This window comes from Hyalella azteca, unplaced genomic scaffold (assembly GCF_000764305.2).
Source record: "Hyalella azteca isolate HAZT.00-mixed unplaced genomic scaffold, Hazt_2.0.2 contig15387, whole genome shotgun sequence".
Taxonomy (NCBI): domain Eukaryota; kingdom Metazoa; phylum Arthropoda; class Malacostraca; order Amphipoda; family Hyalellidae; genus Hyalella; species Hyalella azteca.
This window is the reverse complement of record NW_025945243.1, coordinates 338,707-357,371: the sequence shown is the minus strand read 5'-3', so window position 1 is coordinate 357,371 and position 18,665 is coordinate 338,707. Positions and strand designations below refer to the sequence as shown.

The window sequence follows — 18,665 nt, the reverse complement described above, 5'->3', positions numbered from 1 at the left end:
AAAGCGCCGATGAACACCGCATAATTCCTAGGTCCATCATTACCAAGCACCATTCCGTGAACTGCTCGTATAACTCGAAAATTCGAAAATATTGCGTCAGCGACAAAACACGTAAAAAATACTGCAACATACGCGAGCAGAAATGAAAGGATCACTTCAGAATAACAGGAAAGAGAAAGTACGTTCATCATGAACCATATACTCCACACAACTGAGTACTTTTCATTCCTCACATATCAAAGTTGCCTGCAATAGAGCAAAAAGATTGCCAGACATGATGAGCTGATCTGCTTTGTAGGATCCACGAGTTTGTGCGAGCGGCTCCGCTTGGAGGCACAGTCAAAGGGTCAGGTACTCAGGAATCCGTTCCTTAGCAGTTGCAATCGTATTTTCCCAGTTTCACCAAGATCGTTCCATTGAATTCCTCGCTACAAAAAAACAGCTTAGAAATATTCAATATTCTTCTCGATGACATGATAAAATAGAACCTGACTTGTAAGAGAAAACATCATTTCTTCAAGAGAAAAATAATTCCCGACTTTTTGTCTAATTTTCATTTACGAGAAGGCAGAACTTGATAATTTTATGTAACATTTCTTGCATATGTTCTTATGTACGGCACTGCATTCTTCGGTACTAACAGAAAGAACAAAACCAGTAAGAAATCACGTCAGATGTAACACAAACTCGCGGAGAATTGCTAGGCTGTGCTCCTCGTCAAAGAAAATTCAAACGCGTCCGTGATTATAAAAAATAACGCCATAGTTGTACAAACCATACGAGTAGAACATTCTATACTCGCATCTAACACTCAAACTCGGACTAATATACCGGTAATGATAGAAAATTCGTACCAATTTCCATCGAGCCAACCGGCACTATGACTGTACGACTGATGAATGCGCCTTGTTGTCATAAAGCGAATCTTCGCTTCGACAATCAAACGATAGGGACGGCGCACCTTCCGTTTGTGACAAATTCTTACGCATTTAGTCAACCTTATCGCAAATAAAACCAGATGCAGACTCTTCAGATGCAGATTTTATTCGTTTCAGTAGATAAATAAATATTTATGAAAAGTCAACATTAGACTCTTTTAATATACGTGTATGAATTTATTTAGGCTGTATCGGTGTTTGAGGCAACAAAAAGGACCCGCTTAAATTCGCATCTCTAATAAGCAAAAAGATGAGCACTCAATTGTACAGCAAAAAGTGAACATGGCCAGTTTTTCGAGAATATCGTAACGTAACTTAAACGACGAAAGCTCACAGATGGAGATGTAAGTGAACCCGTTAATTTACGGCATTTTAGAGCAGCAAAAATGACCAACGCTAGTCTTATGAGGAACTCTTTACAACTACAATTGGACAGGTTAGAGGGCAGAACCACTGATTAAGCCAAGAAAAACCCAGGTAGTCGACAGGATAGAAGATGAACAAAGATATTGGTTCACTATTGAGTGATGCCGTCACCACTTTTGCCTCCCACGGTGAAGCCCAGCAGACCACTGTCAACTTTTTGGATTTTCTTCTTGCCTTTTTGCTTGCGGTTCTGAAAAGAAGCCATTGGTGCGGAATTTTTTCAATTGATGAAAAAAGCACATGAAGTTGCTCGTGTGAAGAAAACATATTTAGCTCTTTTCCGCAACTTCCAATGATTTCACATAATAATGGTTGTAAACGCAAAAAAAAAAAATAACAGAACAATTAGAAATTACGCTAACATGGTAACTTGCGTAATTATCTTGGGAATGAAATTGTGTTTTTCAGTAAGGTCAAATGTCAGAAGTGATTCCAACTTCCCGCAATTGAGGGAATTTTTTACGTGAAATTCATTGAACCAAGCGAGCCTCACCTTGGTTTCCTGGAAAGAATCCGATGCGGGATTGATGGCAGGTGCCGGGCCCAAGATGTTGTCGTGGGCCATGTTTTTCAGGCGCGTCGCGTTCAGCACAGCGCTACGACGCTCCAAATAAGCACGAGCAAACTCGCGAACATCGGCGTTGTCGCCCAAGTAGGAGCGGATGTAGTCGTGAACTTCGTACGGACTCTCAACGTCACGTAGGAAGGTGATGAAAGTTGGTACTGCAGTAAAGTAAAAACTCAATAATGAAATAATTTGAGAAAACAGCATTTAATAAATAAATATACTAGTAAAATTAATGAAACTGGATGCAGTATGGGGTTTAGGACGAGCGACATTAAAGGTTCATTAATAACGCGATAAAACCTTCAATAATTAGTAATTTTTGCCCACCGTCAATGCCTGAAGTAACCTTGAGCTTGGCAAGAATTGCGAAGCACCAGTCAGCGAGATCATCATCGGGGCCCCCAACGCCCTCCGAGAAGATTTTCTTGACCGCATCTTCATCTTTATTTTTCTTCTTTGAAGCTACTTTTGAAGCTAGGTTGGTACTTGATGTAGTGATCTGTTTGTTGTTGAGGTTTTGCTTGACGGTCGTCTTATTCTGTTTGTTGGCAACTGGTGGCTGAGCCAGAGGCGACTTGCTAGCACCAGGCTTAGCAGGAACACGCGTGGCAGCCACAGAAGCAGCAGTCTTGGCGCCTGGCTTCTCGCTGTTTACCGTGTCCCAGAAGCCGACTCCTGCACCGCACGAAACTATTAGTTGACTGTCAATACTTGCGAAACGTTTGAATCAACTTAATTGACCATAATAACACTTTTTCATTATTATTGGTAAAAGAAAGTTAAGACACGTGAGATATACAAAATCTCGCACATAACAGAAGCCGTTGTCGACCCACAGGAGAATGTAACTCAGGATTGACATCACTAAATTGATTCACGATCACTCAATTAAGTTATTGATAGTAGGCACAATTTCTTTCTTTCACGCATAACTGACAAAAAAGCTCGTGTATAGATTTGTTATGCGTTCTACAAGAAACAGGAAAGGACGCGAAGTTAAAGAGACCTAGGCGCTGGGTCAGAAAGAAATTACTTACCCGCGGACGCAGTTGTGTTGTTCCATGCAGATCCACCGCTGTTGCTCTCGTTCCAGTTCTGATGAATTATTAGCTTGAAAATCATAATTATACTTCGCAAAATTATTCAGAATTTGATAATAATAGAAACCAACAACTGAAAATGAGCATCCAAAGCTTATGGAGCTTCTTTTCAAATTTCCGAATGAGTTCATTAACAACGTAAAAACCTAATAGAATAAAAATGCGGAGTAATGTTTCTTACGGAAGTAAATAGATATCAAAATCAAAATTGATTCCCCATATGGATTACTTAACCAATTATCAAGTGCAAAGATGAAGTCAGAACACTCATTCTTGGAGGTAGAATCTTAGTTCATCACCAATGCCGTCTTTCCAACAAACTAAAATATTCGAAGAAAATGGTTATAATTTGATGATTAAATGATTCATTATATAATAAATTCAATATTCATTATGAAACATTTATTGAGATAAGTTATTCTTATAATATGAATAAACCCTGTTTCCATGTTAGAATAATCGTGCTAGATGACAATCGATCGCTGAATTTCTACCTTTCCGGAAATGTTGCCATTGGGGAGAGTAGGCGGCAGCGCGTTGTTGCTAGCTCGTGATGCCCACGAGAGCGGCTGGTTGCTGGCACCCCATGAGCGACTTCCTGCGCTGTTGGCACTCGGGTTGTTATGGGCATTGCCTTTGCTTTCCACCTGCTCGCGGGTCTGTCGCTGAACAGAAACACAATCTCGTCAATAAAAAGCATTTGAATTCTCTATACAATACAATAGCAATGAATGGCTTGGTTAAAAACTCGGTTACAATCTCATTATAGTCAGTAACTTTAAACGAAGATATTACAAAACAAGAGATATTTGCAGCTAACTTTTTTCATCTCCTTTTCTTCCTCGGCTTGTATCTGTAGTAAGCTTTTGACGCTGGAGCCACTGCCACCGTCTTGTTTATTGGCCCACTTAAGCATCATGGACGAGGACTTTTTCTTCTCTGCAGCTTCCCGAAGCATTTCTTGCTTACGAGCTGCTTCTTCTTCTTTTAGCAGTCGATCTCGTTCCTGGGTATTAGTAAAGGGTAATCAGGAACAAGACTGAATAAATAATTTAAGTTAGTAAGGAGATATAGAAAATAAAAAAAATTTCAGTAAAATTAAGGCCCTTTTAACCAATTAAGTTAGTTTCCTAACTTAAAAAAAAATAAATGTAACGTAGTATCATCACAGTAGTAGTCACCACTATCAAGGGAGTATTGTCATCTAACAAGCGGCGGAAGGTCTCATGTGACCAGCGCACTGATGCTAGCAAGAATAAAAGCTTAAAGCACTTGAAAGACGCTAAGGAAGGATAGGTGAACAAATAAAATCCAAATGCATCCTAAAAGGTTTCGCTAGCTCGCGACGGCGAGCGTTGTCCGAGCGTGAAAACAAAAATATATGAAAAAACTCTAATTTCAAACACATTTTAACAACTGGGAATTCTTTCCGATGCCACGAGCTCGGTACTGGGAGCACTTATGAACAGAAACCTCATAGGACTTCGAGGTACGACTAAAAGCAGTTAAAAAATGAGGATTACGCCTCAAACGAAGATCGTGGACTTTTATCTTGATATCTGAATACAGCTAATATTTTCTCAAATCATTACACTAAATTTCCATCTGAACATTTTCATGGTAGGTACCAAGTTACTGGAATGCAAACCCGATCACATGAGAGGAGCACTCACCAGCTTCTCTTTTTCTTGCTGAGCTTTTTGTATATGCACAAGTGATGGGGCTTTTTGCCCACCATTCGCTGTAGGAGTAGCAGACGCAGCTGCGTTGCCCCAGGCAGCTTGTTGCTGCTGCTGCTGTTGCTGTAAGCGAGCTGCCTCCTGCTGCTTAGCAATCTCTTCTTGCTCTATCATGTGCATGCGTTTTCGCTCCTCCTCTAAAGCAACGCGCCTCATCTCCTCCTGTTGCTGTTGTTGCTTGCGTAGTTGCTGCTCTCGCCTCCAGTAACAAATTTGATCCATCAATCTCTCAAATAAACATGGCCAATGCATGCATTTAAAAGCTTAATTACCAAAAAAACTCGCTACTTTGCATGCCAAGTGAATAATCTGTTTTGATTATTGTGATTGTTTTTCCACAAACAGCAAATGCATAAAAGAAGTTGCTTATAATTGCTGAATTTTCCAACCATTGCCGGCATGTGATGAGAATTTTCATAGCCGTACACATCTTACATAATTTCGTTCATTATTCATGCTGGTGACAATGCATCATGAACATGTCAAAACAATACCCCTAACAGATATTAGGTAGTAGCCAACCCAAAAACATCCATAAATTGAGAACACGCACCTTAGTGAACGCAATATCACGCCGCCTCGTAGTAACATTAATTTATATAATTTAAAAGAGATGACTAAGGTGATCCACTCACTTCTTTTCCTCCGCCTTTTTCTTGTTCTCCTCATCAATACGCCTTTTCTCTTCTTGCTTCCTGATAGCCTCTTCCTGTTTCAATTTCTTCTTTTTTTCTTCTTCCTTGCGCTTGGCTTCATTTGCCTGCATCAAACACAATTAAGGATTTTACTTTAATATTAGCCATTCAATTGCAACAATCAACATTCACTCCTACTTTCTACGTCAAACATAAAAATCCAGTCTCACACTACTTCCCACAAACCAATTAGAAGTACTACATCAATGAAGGTTGAAAAAAACGACGTACCTTCTTCTTCTGTTCTTCTTCCAGCTCTTTCTTCTTCTGTTCTTCAAGCTGCTTGTTTCGTTCCTCTTGTTTCTTATTGGCTGCTGTCTCCTCCTCTTTCTTTGATCTAAAAAAAGGATTTTGTTGATAGTTTTAAGAGTTATAAATGACAGCAAATTAATTCAACAAAAATTTCACATAAAAGGTCTTCATTAATAAAAACAGAGTTTATTTTATCTGTCCCAGCATTGCTTTCATATCTCTCATCACATATCTTTCAAATCTCTCATCACGTATCTTTAACATCTCTCATCGCATAAATTTCATTTCTCTCACCGCATATCTTTCCTCTTTTCCTCCTGTTTTTTGGCTTGAGGTCGTTTCTTGTCTACTTCAATAATTCCAGGCTCCGAAACTTCTGGCGTTGCTGCCTGAGTCTAATAATACAGAAATGTACCATAAATGTAAGGAATTAAATCAATCTAATAATTCTTTTTTCGTACCTTTTCGATGAACAAGCACAAAAATTACTATCCTCTTTATAGTAATTGTAAATAAGCTATTATCAATAATATTAAATATATAGTGATCAACAGATGTGACGGCAAAGCTACCTGTTCCTTTTGATGCATTTTTGTAAGTTGTTGCATAAAGGTTTGCAAGACATCTTCCTGCGGCTGGTGAGAAGCCGTCAATAATGTAGTAGTAGTAGCAGCAGCAGCGACAGCAGCAGCAGCAGCAGTAGCTCTGTTCTCTTCTGCAGGAGCTGGGGCGACGGGAAGCTGCGAGCTGAGAGCAGAGCTAGTAGAGGGGAGCTGCAGACCGCTGCTCAGTGATGAAGGAGTAATGATCTGCTGAGGAAGAGATGGCAAGGCAGGGAGAGCGCTGCTGCTGCTGCTGCTCACGTCCGACTGCAGTTTGAGCAAAAGTTGTTGCAGGGGGTTGGGCTGGGGCGTAAGTGCCGCTAAAGGTTCCATGGATGCAGAGAGGTCTGGCATAGTCAGAGGCGTGTTGAGGGGAGACGCGCTCTTCTGACTCAGACCCACCGAGCTCTGGAATTGCAAGTTAGCAATTAATCAAGTCTTCAAACATAAAAGCGCCACTTAACACTTGTGAATTAAAAAAATATTGGGTGTATTGGGTGATTTGTACGTAGGTATAAGATAGAAAAATATTATAAAGATGACAAAAAATCTATCAAAGGTTGATTGGAAATCACAACTATCTCACATAATGAGTTGCTGATTGAATATCATTCTGATGGCGGAAGGAACGTTGTGATCATCGGAAATTCCCGGAATCAAATATCATTTATCCACACTAAGCCGGTCTCAAATTACCAGCCCACTGCAGCTGACGACAGCAGCGCTGGTAATTTACAAAAAAAAAAAAACAGGTTGGCAGTAACAGACCACGTGCGCAAGAGCCAAAGAAGGAAAATTGGACAGAAGCCCTACTAACACAACTCAACCCCACAGTAAACATCGCATTCAGGAACGATCATTCAGAAACGATGCACATTGGAGCTTAAAATTCCACTAGACATCTGGTGGGAATCAGTATGCATTTCTGGGAAGTAGCATTCGGATTTTATTTCACATAGATATAGTGCACGACTACTTGACCAAACCACACACACCATTTGGTTCACTAGTTCTCTGATGGGGTCACGAGAGAGGCCCGAGTGCTGCGGTTCTGGCAGAGTTACAGGCAGAGGCTGGAAGTGAGGCGAGTGGCTACTTTCAGATGTCGAAGCTGCTGAATGGGTGGAATGTTGAGGCATGTGCTGCAGCTGTTGTACTATGTTACCAACATTGGCCGCAGTTGATGCAGCAATGATAGAAGCAGGCATGGAAGCGTTTAGTTGTAGAGCTTGAGCCACGTTGTTGTTCGTAACCTGCTGTTGCTGTAGACTGGGGGCGGCAGCTACGGCAGACAACGAGGTCTGCGACAACTGACGGTGCAGATGCTGTGGCAGGTTCAACAGAGATAAAGTAGCAGCGGACGAGGATGACGGATTGAGTAGAAATGAAGGGAGTGCAGGAGCAACAGGTTCAGATAACGGGATCAGGTTCATCCAGTGCTTCATAAAAAGGTTCTTTTGGTCCTCATTAGTAAGCAGGTCCCAGCCTTCCATAGCGCTTAGAGTGTTTATCAGTTGAGCCCGTCTGCGGACACAAGGAAGATGAAACTGAACTAGGCGGTTGCAACCTGATAAGGCAGTTATTTGGCTAATAAAAACATTCAAAGGCTAGTTACATCATGCTATCTGAATTCAGAAAGTTGATGAAGACAAAAATCCTACAGACTAAATAGTTGCACAAAAATTGTACCACTATTTTTTGCAACTTTTACATACCTATTACTGAACTGTTGATTAAATATTTGCATTTGCACATTATAAACGTTGTATGCTTGCTCATATGCTTCTTTTTCAGCAGCTTGTTTTTGAAGAACTTCTTTTTCAGCATCTTGTGGTATCTGAGGAGACTCCCGAAGCTTGGACATCTGCTCAACAAGCAAGATTTTACTAGTAAATGGGTACACATACAGCTATTCAAATTAAGTATGTGAAACTCAACCTACAGGTGCGCAGAACAGCCATTGTTGAGCATGGCAGTTCATCAACTCAACCACTCACTTTATTTCTCAAGTTAAAATCGTTGATTTTAGTTTAAGAAAATCGCGTTTCCAGCAAAAGTACAAAGATAATTTATGAATTTCATATCCCAATTGGAGGCATTAGAATATCACCTAAAATAATGACTTACGCTAGAGAACTAGATATCATGCATCGTAAGTAAACCTTTTTCCTTTACAAGCAATTTAGTCGAAATAGTCACAAAGTCTGGGACTGAAATCGGCGCGGTAGGATCAGTATCAACATCTTGTAACTAATATTAATAATTGAAAAACGACAAATCACCACCGGGTGAAAAGGTCGCTCGCATGTAGTAGGTAGATCCCCCACAAGAGGGAGACGAAAGGAAGTTGCAAGGAATCCCAACCCATTAAATCATACCTACAAATTAGACAGGTTTATCGAGGTAATCACTATTGACGTTGCATAGTGAGGAGAAAATATTACGCTTTGGTTTAGATAAAGACAAATTTATGGTAAACATATTTTACATTCATCACTCTAATGAAATCTCACCTTGAGAGGAGGAACTTGACGTCCAGAAGCAAAAGGTACTCTTCCAAAAACCATTTTAAGATCGCCCAGCTTTGCAAATTTGTCGTCACAGTCACGCCGCAAGAGAAGATCGTCACCGAAATAGCCACTCTCGTACCACGACGCCATTGTCATGGCTGAGAAGGGGCCTTGAACTTCTTGCTGTAGGAAAAGCATGATTTCCCGGCGTTGAATCAATAAGTGGAAATAGTTTTTGGGCGTGAAATCATTCAACTTTTGAAATGAAAGGGGGGACCGACAAGATGAGGCTGAACTTAAGATTAGATAATTGATTTATCTCGCGGCAGTTTTAGAAAATATTAATTGTTGATTCCCTATCAACTTTTGATCTAATTTATTCAACCATATCCTTTATATAACTCTGCAGGTTAATAGTATTAGTTAAAACAAGTAAAAGAGCAAGAAATAAATTAAATCTATGAAATTAGCTGCAACATTAGACAATTGCACAACTTGCAATCAAACAAAATGTATGGAATTACATCCCCGTATCACTGACCTGCGGATCTGTGTAGTACCACTGAGGGGCGTCGGCGGAAGTGTTATCAGCCAAAGGCAAGAAGCCTGCAGGCGGCGAGGGATTAAGGCGGCGCTGAGCATTGGCAGATAGGGGGTCACAAACCTTGGGTTCCTCGTCTACTAATTTGGCAACGAGATCATCGGCGTTGAGCGCCATGTGATCTAATTCAGGTTCTCGCAGTTTTTCCTCTTTACTGGAAGAGAGGGAAGGCTGAATAATATGACCAACTAAATTCCTTTGCGCACTGGGGAGTTGTCCGCCAACGCCTGAGCTCTCTGACGTATACAATCCACTAGAAACGGCAGGTTCACTTTTAGAATGTTCCAAGTGATTTACAGGTGGTCGTAGCTGGAGATTCGGGTTGACTTCTTCCGACGTTTCCCGGCGATGAGCACCAGCAAGTTTGTCCTCGGAGGCGCTCTTTCTTGTCCCAGGCAACTCCATCATGACTGGGGCAGGATTCGTTCCTTCAAGGTGAGCCTGGCTGCTTTTTTCCGAGCTGAGAGGAGAACTTGAGTCCTCATGACTGCTCCGGCTATCGCTTCGACTATCGTCCGCATAACCATTCATTAGAGGCCGTCCCTGCCTACTCTCGCCATGCACTTCTAATGCTTCTGACAACCGTTTCTGGGAATTAAAAAAATAAATAAAATTATCAGGGAATGAAAAAAAAATTAAATGATCAAATTATCCTTTTTTTCCAATTGAAACCACGCAGCAGCATAATCGCAAATTTTCGACAATATTACTTCAAGGCTAATCTAGATTCTCAAGATAGGGGCAGCTTCAAGTCAAGCAAAAGCTACGAGCCAGAGATATACCTATATAAAGTGACAACTAGAAGAGCTACGTACGATGAACTACGGTACTCACTTGCGGGTCATTTGAGTGGAGATTTTCGCCATCAGACGTAGTTCGAGACGCGATTGTGCGATGGAAACCGTTCACTATTGAGGATGCATCTTTATCTCTGTTGCTACGGGATGGATCTTTAGAACCACTGCTGTGCCCATCAGAGGAAACCAAGTCAGAGGCCAGTAAATCACCAGGTCCCATACTGCCGCTCTTGTGTCGAGCTCGTAAGCCTCCAGCCGTAGCAATAAAGCTATTGCTACTGCTAGAATAACTGCCGCCCGCACTAGAGTAAGTTGTGCCGCCTACAGAATAATGATTAGTGCTGCTGTAAGCGCTGCCCGAAAAGCCGTTACTGGCTCCATGATCGTCATCAGCACTGCTCCAAGAAGGAGTTTGGAACGCTCCACTGGCATCGAAGCTTCCTCCACGCGGTGCTTCGTGGCCGATATCCGTTGCCCTGTAATGTGAATTCACAACAACCTAAACGACTATTACTTTGGGTTATTCGAAGCTAAAGTTAGGAGTGAATTAAAAATGTAAAATAACTGCAACTAAAACCAGGATGCACCAGTAGTGGGTCAAGTAACATTTTTAGTCCTGTCAGTTAATAAAATGAACAAATAATTTTTCCAAGAGAAGATAAGAGAAAATTATCTCTACTATCAAGCCAAATGTAGTGAAATGGTGGAAATTTACTAAACGTAACAAAACCCTACTCACCATTCTGGAAGTCGGTCTTCCTCGCCCCAATTGCGTCGGTTATCCCAGGCTGGCCTGGTGCGCTGCTGCCCGCGTCCTCTCGACGCCCCGTAAGCATATCCCCCACCAAAGCCGCTCGTCTCCTCTCCACCATCCCGGGGCCGCCACCCGTTGCTGTTGCCTAAACGACTAGAGCCTGATGACATAGGCTACCGTTAGCCTCATACTTCACTAATTTCATACTAGAAGGAAACACCGAAATCCTACATCAACTTATTTCATATGACAGAATAAACTTTGCATTACTGCAAAAAAATATTACAACTAAGGGTGAACTTCTTGTTCAACTATCTTAGAATTGGTTTCAAGCTCCAAAATAGAGAAACTACTAATCATGATGAATGTCCGAGTAACACTTGCATGTTCTTTTGAATATTTGACGTACCCCACTTGTCAGACTGTGGCCGGGGGCCCAAGGCTGAGCTACTCAAGGAACTGGAGGAGCGCCATTGCTCCTGCAGCCCCGTCACGTCTCCAGAGCCTGAACTCAGGTCACGATTACGCCAGTTTTCAGTGGAGGCTCGACTCTGCTCTTTGCGGGGGCTTGAAGCTCCCCCACGATCCTCGCCTGCAACAAGATTAGATTTTATAACTCCAATTTAACAAGCAAATCATGATTTTTTTTTTTAGTCTTTAAAGAAATTTTGGACTTAGTTGTACTGCCCATTCAACACTAATAGAAGACTGCCTTAGAGCAAATAATGAATATGAAAAACTGTAAAAAAGAACAGGAGGAACAAGGCAACTTTTACAACAAAATTATGATCCAGGAGCAAAAAATGGCACAATATCGTGTACAGCTTCCCCATAAACCCCGATGAACAAGTCCCATAGCTACAAATAGTTTACCCTGCAAGGAGCCTCGAGACGAGTGATCGATATTTTGCGAGGAATGATAACCAGACCCCGATATCTGGCTGGAGGGTTGGTCACCAGTGATGTTAGGTGTTACTCCCCACGCCCCCAACCCGGCACGACCATCACCTCCGCCTCCAGAAAGCCCCACTCCACCTGACAGGCTTGATGACCGCTCAAAGCCACCACCTCGTCTGCACACAAAAAAATGACCTGCATGAGCATACGGCAGTCACACTCAGCTAATAAATTGGCAGTACCTGAGAAAGAACAGAGTTAATGTTGACAAAATGCAATGTTCTGACGCCATTAACTCACCGCATGGCCATGCCAGGTGGCGCCAATTCCCTGAGTCCCGTGCCCCGACCAGACTCGCCGTCCTCCTCGTAGCTGAGACCACGCATGTAATGCTGGGTAGGGCCGCCCCTCGCTCGGCCCCTTCCACGGTCCATGCTGCCTCCTCTACCACGGCCGCCTGGCCCCCCGGCACCCAGAGAAGTGGCGCCACCCAGAACACTACCAGGCGCCACCAGCCCACCCCCTCCACCGCCGCCGCCACCACTCACACCACCACCACGTCCCGTGTTGCCGTTCGCCATGAAGCGTAGGGCACTGTCACTGTTGATGTTGCGCTGCCACATGCGCTGCACACCACACAACATTAGGTCATTCATTACATGACATTGTACAAGTCTTTAAAGAATAACCTGCAGAATAATCAGTGTGAAGCTACGGCAAATAAGACTCATAACCACAAAGTACATGCCAAGATCCCCCTAACTGTAGGACTACAATACTGCCATCGCCCATACAATAACAAAGTTTTCAAATCATGACATTGTTTGCAAGCAAATCAGACAGACAACAGAAGAAGCCCACAAATAAGTTAGTGAAGAGCTTAAACGCAGTCAAAATCTTGACAAAAGAACACATCTTGCATGACAATGGCCCACGCTGGATGAGACATGTTTGAAGCCGAGTAACTTACATATTATGAAAAGCTGAGTAACAGATAATAGGAAGCTCAGTATGTTATAGAATAAAGACGATGCAAAGCTGCGTAAGTTACAAATGATGAGAACTTAGTTATATTCACACTGAGGAGTATGAAGCAGTGAAGAGCAAGTAGGAAGCCTAGAGAGGGACTGAAAAGAAGTTCCTAGAAGTGTCTTTACCTGCTCTTCTTGCGATAAAGAAGTGAAGGCGAGGGGAACAGTACACTCTTGATCCCCACAGAGCCCAGCTGGATCATCGACGAGATGATCAGGGGGCGCCTCCATGCGCGAGCACAACTCCAGCATCTTCTCTTTGCTATAGCGGTGCTCGGCCACGGCAGGCTGCGGTCACCACACCAGGTCAGTCCTCCACATCCCAACCACAAAGCAACTCCCACACATTACCCAGCTAATGATTACCGTCCAAATAAATACTGCATTCAACTCCACTAACTGTCGATTTGTTAATGCTTGCAGTTTGACCAACAGCTATTTACAAATTTCCAAACAAATTCTATACAAATGTCAACATCTTCGATGCTGAACTCAATGCTAACCAAATCCTAGTTTACACACTGCCCATAGCTGTTATAATCAAAAACGAAATCCGCAATATTTTCTTACATGAATAATGGTCAGTAAAATTCATATTGACAAGTCAATTAGATTTTTGCGAGATTGCATAACCAAATAGATGATAATGACCAGAACTTCAAATAGATGTCTACAATTCAAGTTAGACCAAAGTTATTGATCTATTTTCTTCAAGCAGCAAAATCTTACCAACAAAAAATTGAATATTTGCAATTTTTTAGATGAAATAAACAAATTTCAAGGTAGAACACATCACTAGAAGAGGTTTAGCTTAGCCTTTGCAGCAAAGTACCCGCTGGCAGAAATCTCAGTTAAAAAAAATTGTTCAATACGGACTAAACCCCATCAAAGCAAAATTGAAACCTTAGTTTCTACAGCTAATGTCTCAAGCAATTGAGACAAGATTTACCTACTTGGCCAATAGTTCATATAAACAATGAGATTGTCCCTTTATTTGGTGTGGTGATGGTAGTCTCTAAGAGAAAAAAGCTGTCGCAAGGAAAGTTCAAGAAGTGGCATGAAAATGTTTCAAGAAACTCAGAAAGCAAGCAGGAGGCAAATTGGGGATGAGTAGGAAATGAAAATCCACATTTGAAATATAATGCTAAGCATGATCACTTTGCTTCCTTGAGTATACCTGGTATATAAAGAGGCTGAGGAGGCATAACTTATCAGCCATGCAGCATTTGGCAAATAAAAAAAAAAAATCTGCCAGAAAGGCTGTGCCATTCATAGTGATAATATTATGAAATTACAAAAATTGCATTATTATTTGAATCCCAACAACAACTATTTGAAAAAATAAACGATTTACAAGCATAATGCAAACAAAGTTATGACTTAAATGAATGAAAGTTGATGCATGATGAAAATGTGGAAAACTTTGTTCCAAGCAATGAAGGTTAATTCAAGAACCTTACAGTGGGGGGAAATAAATAATCGTACACTTGAAAAATCGTATTTTAATGTATGTAAGTACACAAACTTAACAGGAAAAGTGATTTAAATTATGTATAGAGACGCATAGTATTCAAAAATACTATCAAAAGAAATTAAATCTCAATGCAACAAAAAACAATGCAACATGTTCACTTTTCAGGTGAAAAAAGTATTCGTACAAAACAATAAATCCGCATTATTTTAATTGAATACTTGGTTGTATACCCTTTATTCAGCTCAACAGATACCAGTCTATTTCTATACGTCTCTCTGTGGTACAAGACCCAAGCATACTGTGGTACAAGACCCAAGCATACTGTGGTACAAGACCCAAGCATACTGTGGTACAAGACCCAAGCATACTGTGGTACAAGACCCAAGCATACTGGGGTACAAGACCCAAGCATACTGTGGTACAAGACCCAAGCATACTGTGGTACAAGACCCAAGCATACTGTGGTACAAGACCCAAGCATACTGCAGTACAAGACCCAAGCATCTAGAGGTAAATAATCCATGAAAGCATTAATGAATAATCTGGCATAAAAACTGGATGGTCAAAGCACCAATGCAAACATCATTCAAGCAAGCAATAACAACCTTAAACCTTATATATACCATTACTTTGTTGCGAGATACTCATACTATGAAGTTCAGGGCAGATCACAAGGCAAAATATGAAATAACTTGTGTTTGGTAATTCAAATAGTATTTTTTGTTACTGAATCAATATAGAAACACAAAAATAATAATTGGAAGATAGTAGGCTGGTGCGCAATAGAATTCAATGTAAATGAACAGAACATATTCAAGCAGCACATCCAGATCAACAATGATTGCATTTTATGAGTATATTTTAAGGAAGTACAGCACCTGATTGATCTCTGTATTTAAAAAAAATGCTGATTATGACGAGGCTAAACAAATGCTTCAAAATATGACCTAAGTGGAATAATACAAATCCAAAAGGAAAGTGTGTGAGGGTCATTAAGTAGATTTAAATGCAATTTTAACCAAATGATTCCAATTTTAAATAAAAATCTCAATTGAAACATTAAATATGAAGATAGGTATACAAACAAAAATGCTAGTAATTCTTAAAATGTACAATTTTACTAATTGAAACCATCACTCCTGCATTACCCAGCATAAGATGTTCAATGATTTATATAGTGTGTACTACAGCAAATCCCCTCTGGAAAAGTGTTATTGAGGTTTAGAGACCAGAGTGATCACTAATACTTGAATTACCCCCAAGAAATGCTGTAGCAAAGTGATCACAAGGTTAATCATACTTTAAATAGGCTTTGAACACTTGTCTGTGATCAAACTACCTCAATTCATCAACTCTACCTAAAGTGCTAAAATAAGCTGCATCCAGCAAAACCAATTGCTTAAAGAAAACTGAAACCTAAGGGTCATTGTCACTATTGACATGAAGAATAAATTGAAGAATAGGGTATAAAACTTAGGCTATTGAATTAATGGATTAAAATGTATATTGGAAAATTAATCTTAAAAAGCCCAGGAAACATTTAACTTTTGTGAAGTTTCTTCATAATTATTATAGAAACCATGTCCCTGAGAACGAACAAGGGATCAACAAGAACAGAGAAAAATAAAACAATCTCAAGCATCTGGTGAATTTTTTCCCAAATTTTTGCAATACAATAGTAAAGTCAATAAAAAAAAATTAGGTTAAAAGCCACATGCACCATAATAGAAGATTATGCTTGAAACACATCAGTATAATGAGTTTTATAATTCCCAAAGTTGCCAAATTCTGAAATAATGATGTGCAAGATCATAGGAAAAACTCGACTGACAAACACACTAACAGCATTCAAATTCAGCAAGTTTTTTCCATATATTATGAATGTAATTACAACATTTAATCTCTTGCCTTTTTGTTAGCAGGAACTTGTTGATGACAGAGGAGTGCACTACCACCAGCTTGGCCACCATAGGAGAGTTGCCTCATCCACTCGGGTCCAAACTTGAGTTCAGTGTCTGACATGTCGCTAACACGAGAGCAGATGCCAACAGTGATGGCAGTGATGATGTGAAGGTGGCGGCTGGCAAATGGACTGCTTTAGATGAGCACTTCAATGATCACACCACTATCACGATCAGGCCCAATTTAGATGTTGTATAGATGATAGGTAACTTGATGGTAACAGATGATACTTGAACAACAAATCCTGCACATATATCATCACAGATTAGGATACCATTTTAGACATTTTTCTAGTTATTCAAAATGAGAACTTTCAACAGACATTATGGTAATTAAGGAAGAGAAAATACAAAGCCTTTTCAGAATGTTATTTAATGCAAGACAAATTGGCTTTAAGGAGAGATCATAATGAGCTAATTTGCCATCAAATTAACTTCTTGGAAAATGTATAACATTGATCTTCATATAGGACGTCTGAACAGGTGGCATTGTGGCTGAAGCACCCAGTGAGTGTAACAAAATAATAATAATAACAAAAAAAAATCTGGGCTTAGGATAGCTCTCAATTTTACTTAGCCTTATGTTTCTAAACAAATTTATTTGGTAAAATTTAGGAAAAATGAAGCGTTTCACTTTGGAAAATTATTTGTGAAACTATTATTTTTTACCAATTCTCTGAAAATTCTGTCAAATTTTCTAGTTTGCTCAGTGATTAGATAAATATTTTTAACACCAATAGCCAAGTCTATAATTAATAATGTCAGGCAGCTGGTGAAAAATTCAAAAAATCAGGAGTACATAAGTTTCTTGGGTATTTTTTTATAATTGCAGACAAGAATGCATTCTTTTTTTTAGTTTTTACTGATAAATTAGTCAAGGGCTATACTAGAAGTGCTGTGGGACTGGGGGGTGAAATTGACTGAATCTGCAAGCATCTGCACTTTCATCTTATTTATGGTTGGTTTCCACCTAACTTCCTACTAGATTCCTAGTAGATTGTGGGCCTAAAAAATATATTTATATTCCAATTGCTTCCAAACATGGTGGCAATCCATAGGTTATTCAAAAGAACCTGTTCTTATGTCATTTTGAACCGATCAACGCTTCTTTACGGACCGATCGTAAAACACCTTCACCGGCAAAAGCTTTTGCACTTCTGAAGAAAGTCAGCTGACAGCTACACTGGCCGTGGGGCGTGGTGGACCGAATTTGAATTTGAATCCCCCCCCCCGCTGAGCCGGACCGGTCGATGCTCTTGCAAACGCATACGTACTCACAATAATTCCCTGCCACCATGCTTCCAAATTCAAGGAGAATGGTATCAATTTCAACAATTTGTAAGGTGCAAAGCAACAGTTAGCAACTTGCAAGTTGAGCTAGACTATCAAACATAAAGAACTTGGTAACCACTTCTCTGCTTACTAGTGCTTAGAATATGAATTCCAGACTTAAAAGTGAATGTTCTACAACCAAAGTAAAATGAGCGAATGTGGCATGACAATCGACGAATAATGTCACGCGGAGCACATGATTTTGAATGATATTTATTGGCGCAAAGCACAAAGCGGTTAATTCCGGCGCTTCGTTGTCATCAATGTCATGATTGTGCACTTGCTCGAATCTTGACAACTGAAATGCTTAGGCAAGAGCAAATAATAAATGCCACTAAACCATGTTTCAATTATCAATGCCATAAAAAACAAATTGTCTGCCCAGTGCCCACTACAAATATTTTCTTTTCGAGACTTTTCACATCGTGTTTTGAACCAAAACAATGGAGCCCGTATGAATTGTATTGATTTTTTCAAGCAAATCAACGAGTTTCATAATACATGCATGGTGCAGGTGAAAGTTTCACGTTGTTATTGATCCCCAGCATTCAACAAATAAAATTTCGAGAAGATCATTTACCAATGATAAATGCGTAGATACTCGCAGTAGACTCTTCTGACAAGACAAAGATGGCTGAGTTGGGCTGGCGCATGCGTAGTTGCGTGCTTTGAAACAAATGAATGACGATCAAAATAAAGCTATCCCTCTATTTTTTCGCATCGAGATGAAAAAATGTAGTAGATTTCAGAAAAGAATAACACGATGCCAAATTTATGTCAGAGGTTTGTCTCTGTATGCGACAATCATTGTTATATTTATGAAGAACTCTAAGGAATCAGCAATCCATTTCGAGAATTTTGCGTGAACTATTACGGTTTTTACAAATTAGCATGCTTGGCATGCCACTGGCTTCCACCAGCCTATTAAAGTAGCTAAGACGAATGATGCATAGCACCAAACATTTTTAATGATCGCAAAAACCACTGC

The 18,665-nt window shown here is 40.3% G+C and overlaps 1 protein-coding gene across 2 annotated transcripts; it reads right to left on the bottom strand.

The window, feature by feature from the left end:
• Window positions 1-183: 183 nt before the first annotated feature.
• Window positions 184-18,340, bottom strand: LOC108672831 (GRB10-interacting GYF protein 2). 2 transcript variants are annotated; one of them, XM_018160570.2, is made up of 23 exons: window positions 18,258-18,340; window positions 16,293-16,590; window positions 13,037-13,198; window positions 12,180-12,505; window positions 11,856-12,055; window positions 11,392-11,574; window positions 10,968-11,142; window positions 10,266-10,704; window positions 9,372-10,019; window positions 8,834-9,013; window positions 8,036-8,184; window positions 7,316-7,844; window positions 6,291-6,728; window positions 6,013-6,113; window positions 5,698-5,803; window positions 5,407-5,531; window positions 4,706-4,970; window positions 3,853-4,038; window positions 3,527-3,697; window positions 2,970-3,027; window positions 2,260-2,607; window positions 1,858-2,087; window positions 184-1,554 (listed from the first exon to the last, which is right to left on the bottom strand). In XM_018160570.2, exons 2-23 carry the CDS (start codon window positions 16,404-16,406, stop codon window positions 1,456-1,458), a joined length of 5,232 nt encoding a protein of 1,743 aa, XP_018016059.1. In that variant the 5' UTR covers window positions 16,407-16,590; window positions 18,258-18,340; the 3' UTR covers window positions 184-1,455. The 2 variants fall into 2 exon arrangements, with proteins under 2 accessions (XP_018016059.1, XP_018016060.1); XM_018160571.2 differs by lacking the exon at window positions 13,037-13,198.
• Between the last annotated feature and the right edge of the window lie 325 nt (window positions 18,341-18,665).

Bases quoted from the DNA above. Each gene is read 5' to 3' on its own strand.
- LOC108672831 (XM_018160570.2), bottom strand. From the start codon at position 16,406: ATGTCAGACACTGAACTCAAGTTTGGACCCGAGTGGATGAGGCAACTC. The intron at 11,575-11,855 runs GTAAACTATTTG...ATCTTGTTGCAG, and splicing joins GTCTCGAGGCTCCTTGCAGG to GCGAGGATCGTGGGGGAGCT. The intron at 8,185-8,833 runs GTGAGATTTCAT...CTTGTTGAGCAG, and splicing joins GTCAAGTTCCTCCTCTCAAG to ATGTCCAAGCTTCGGGAGTC.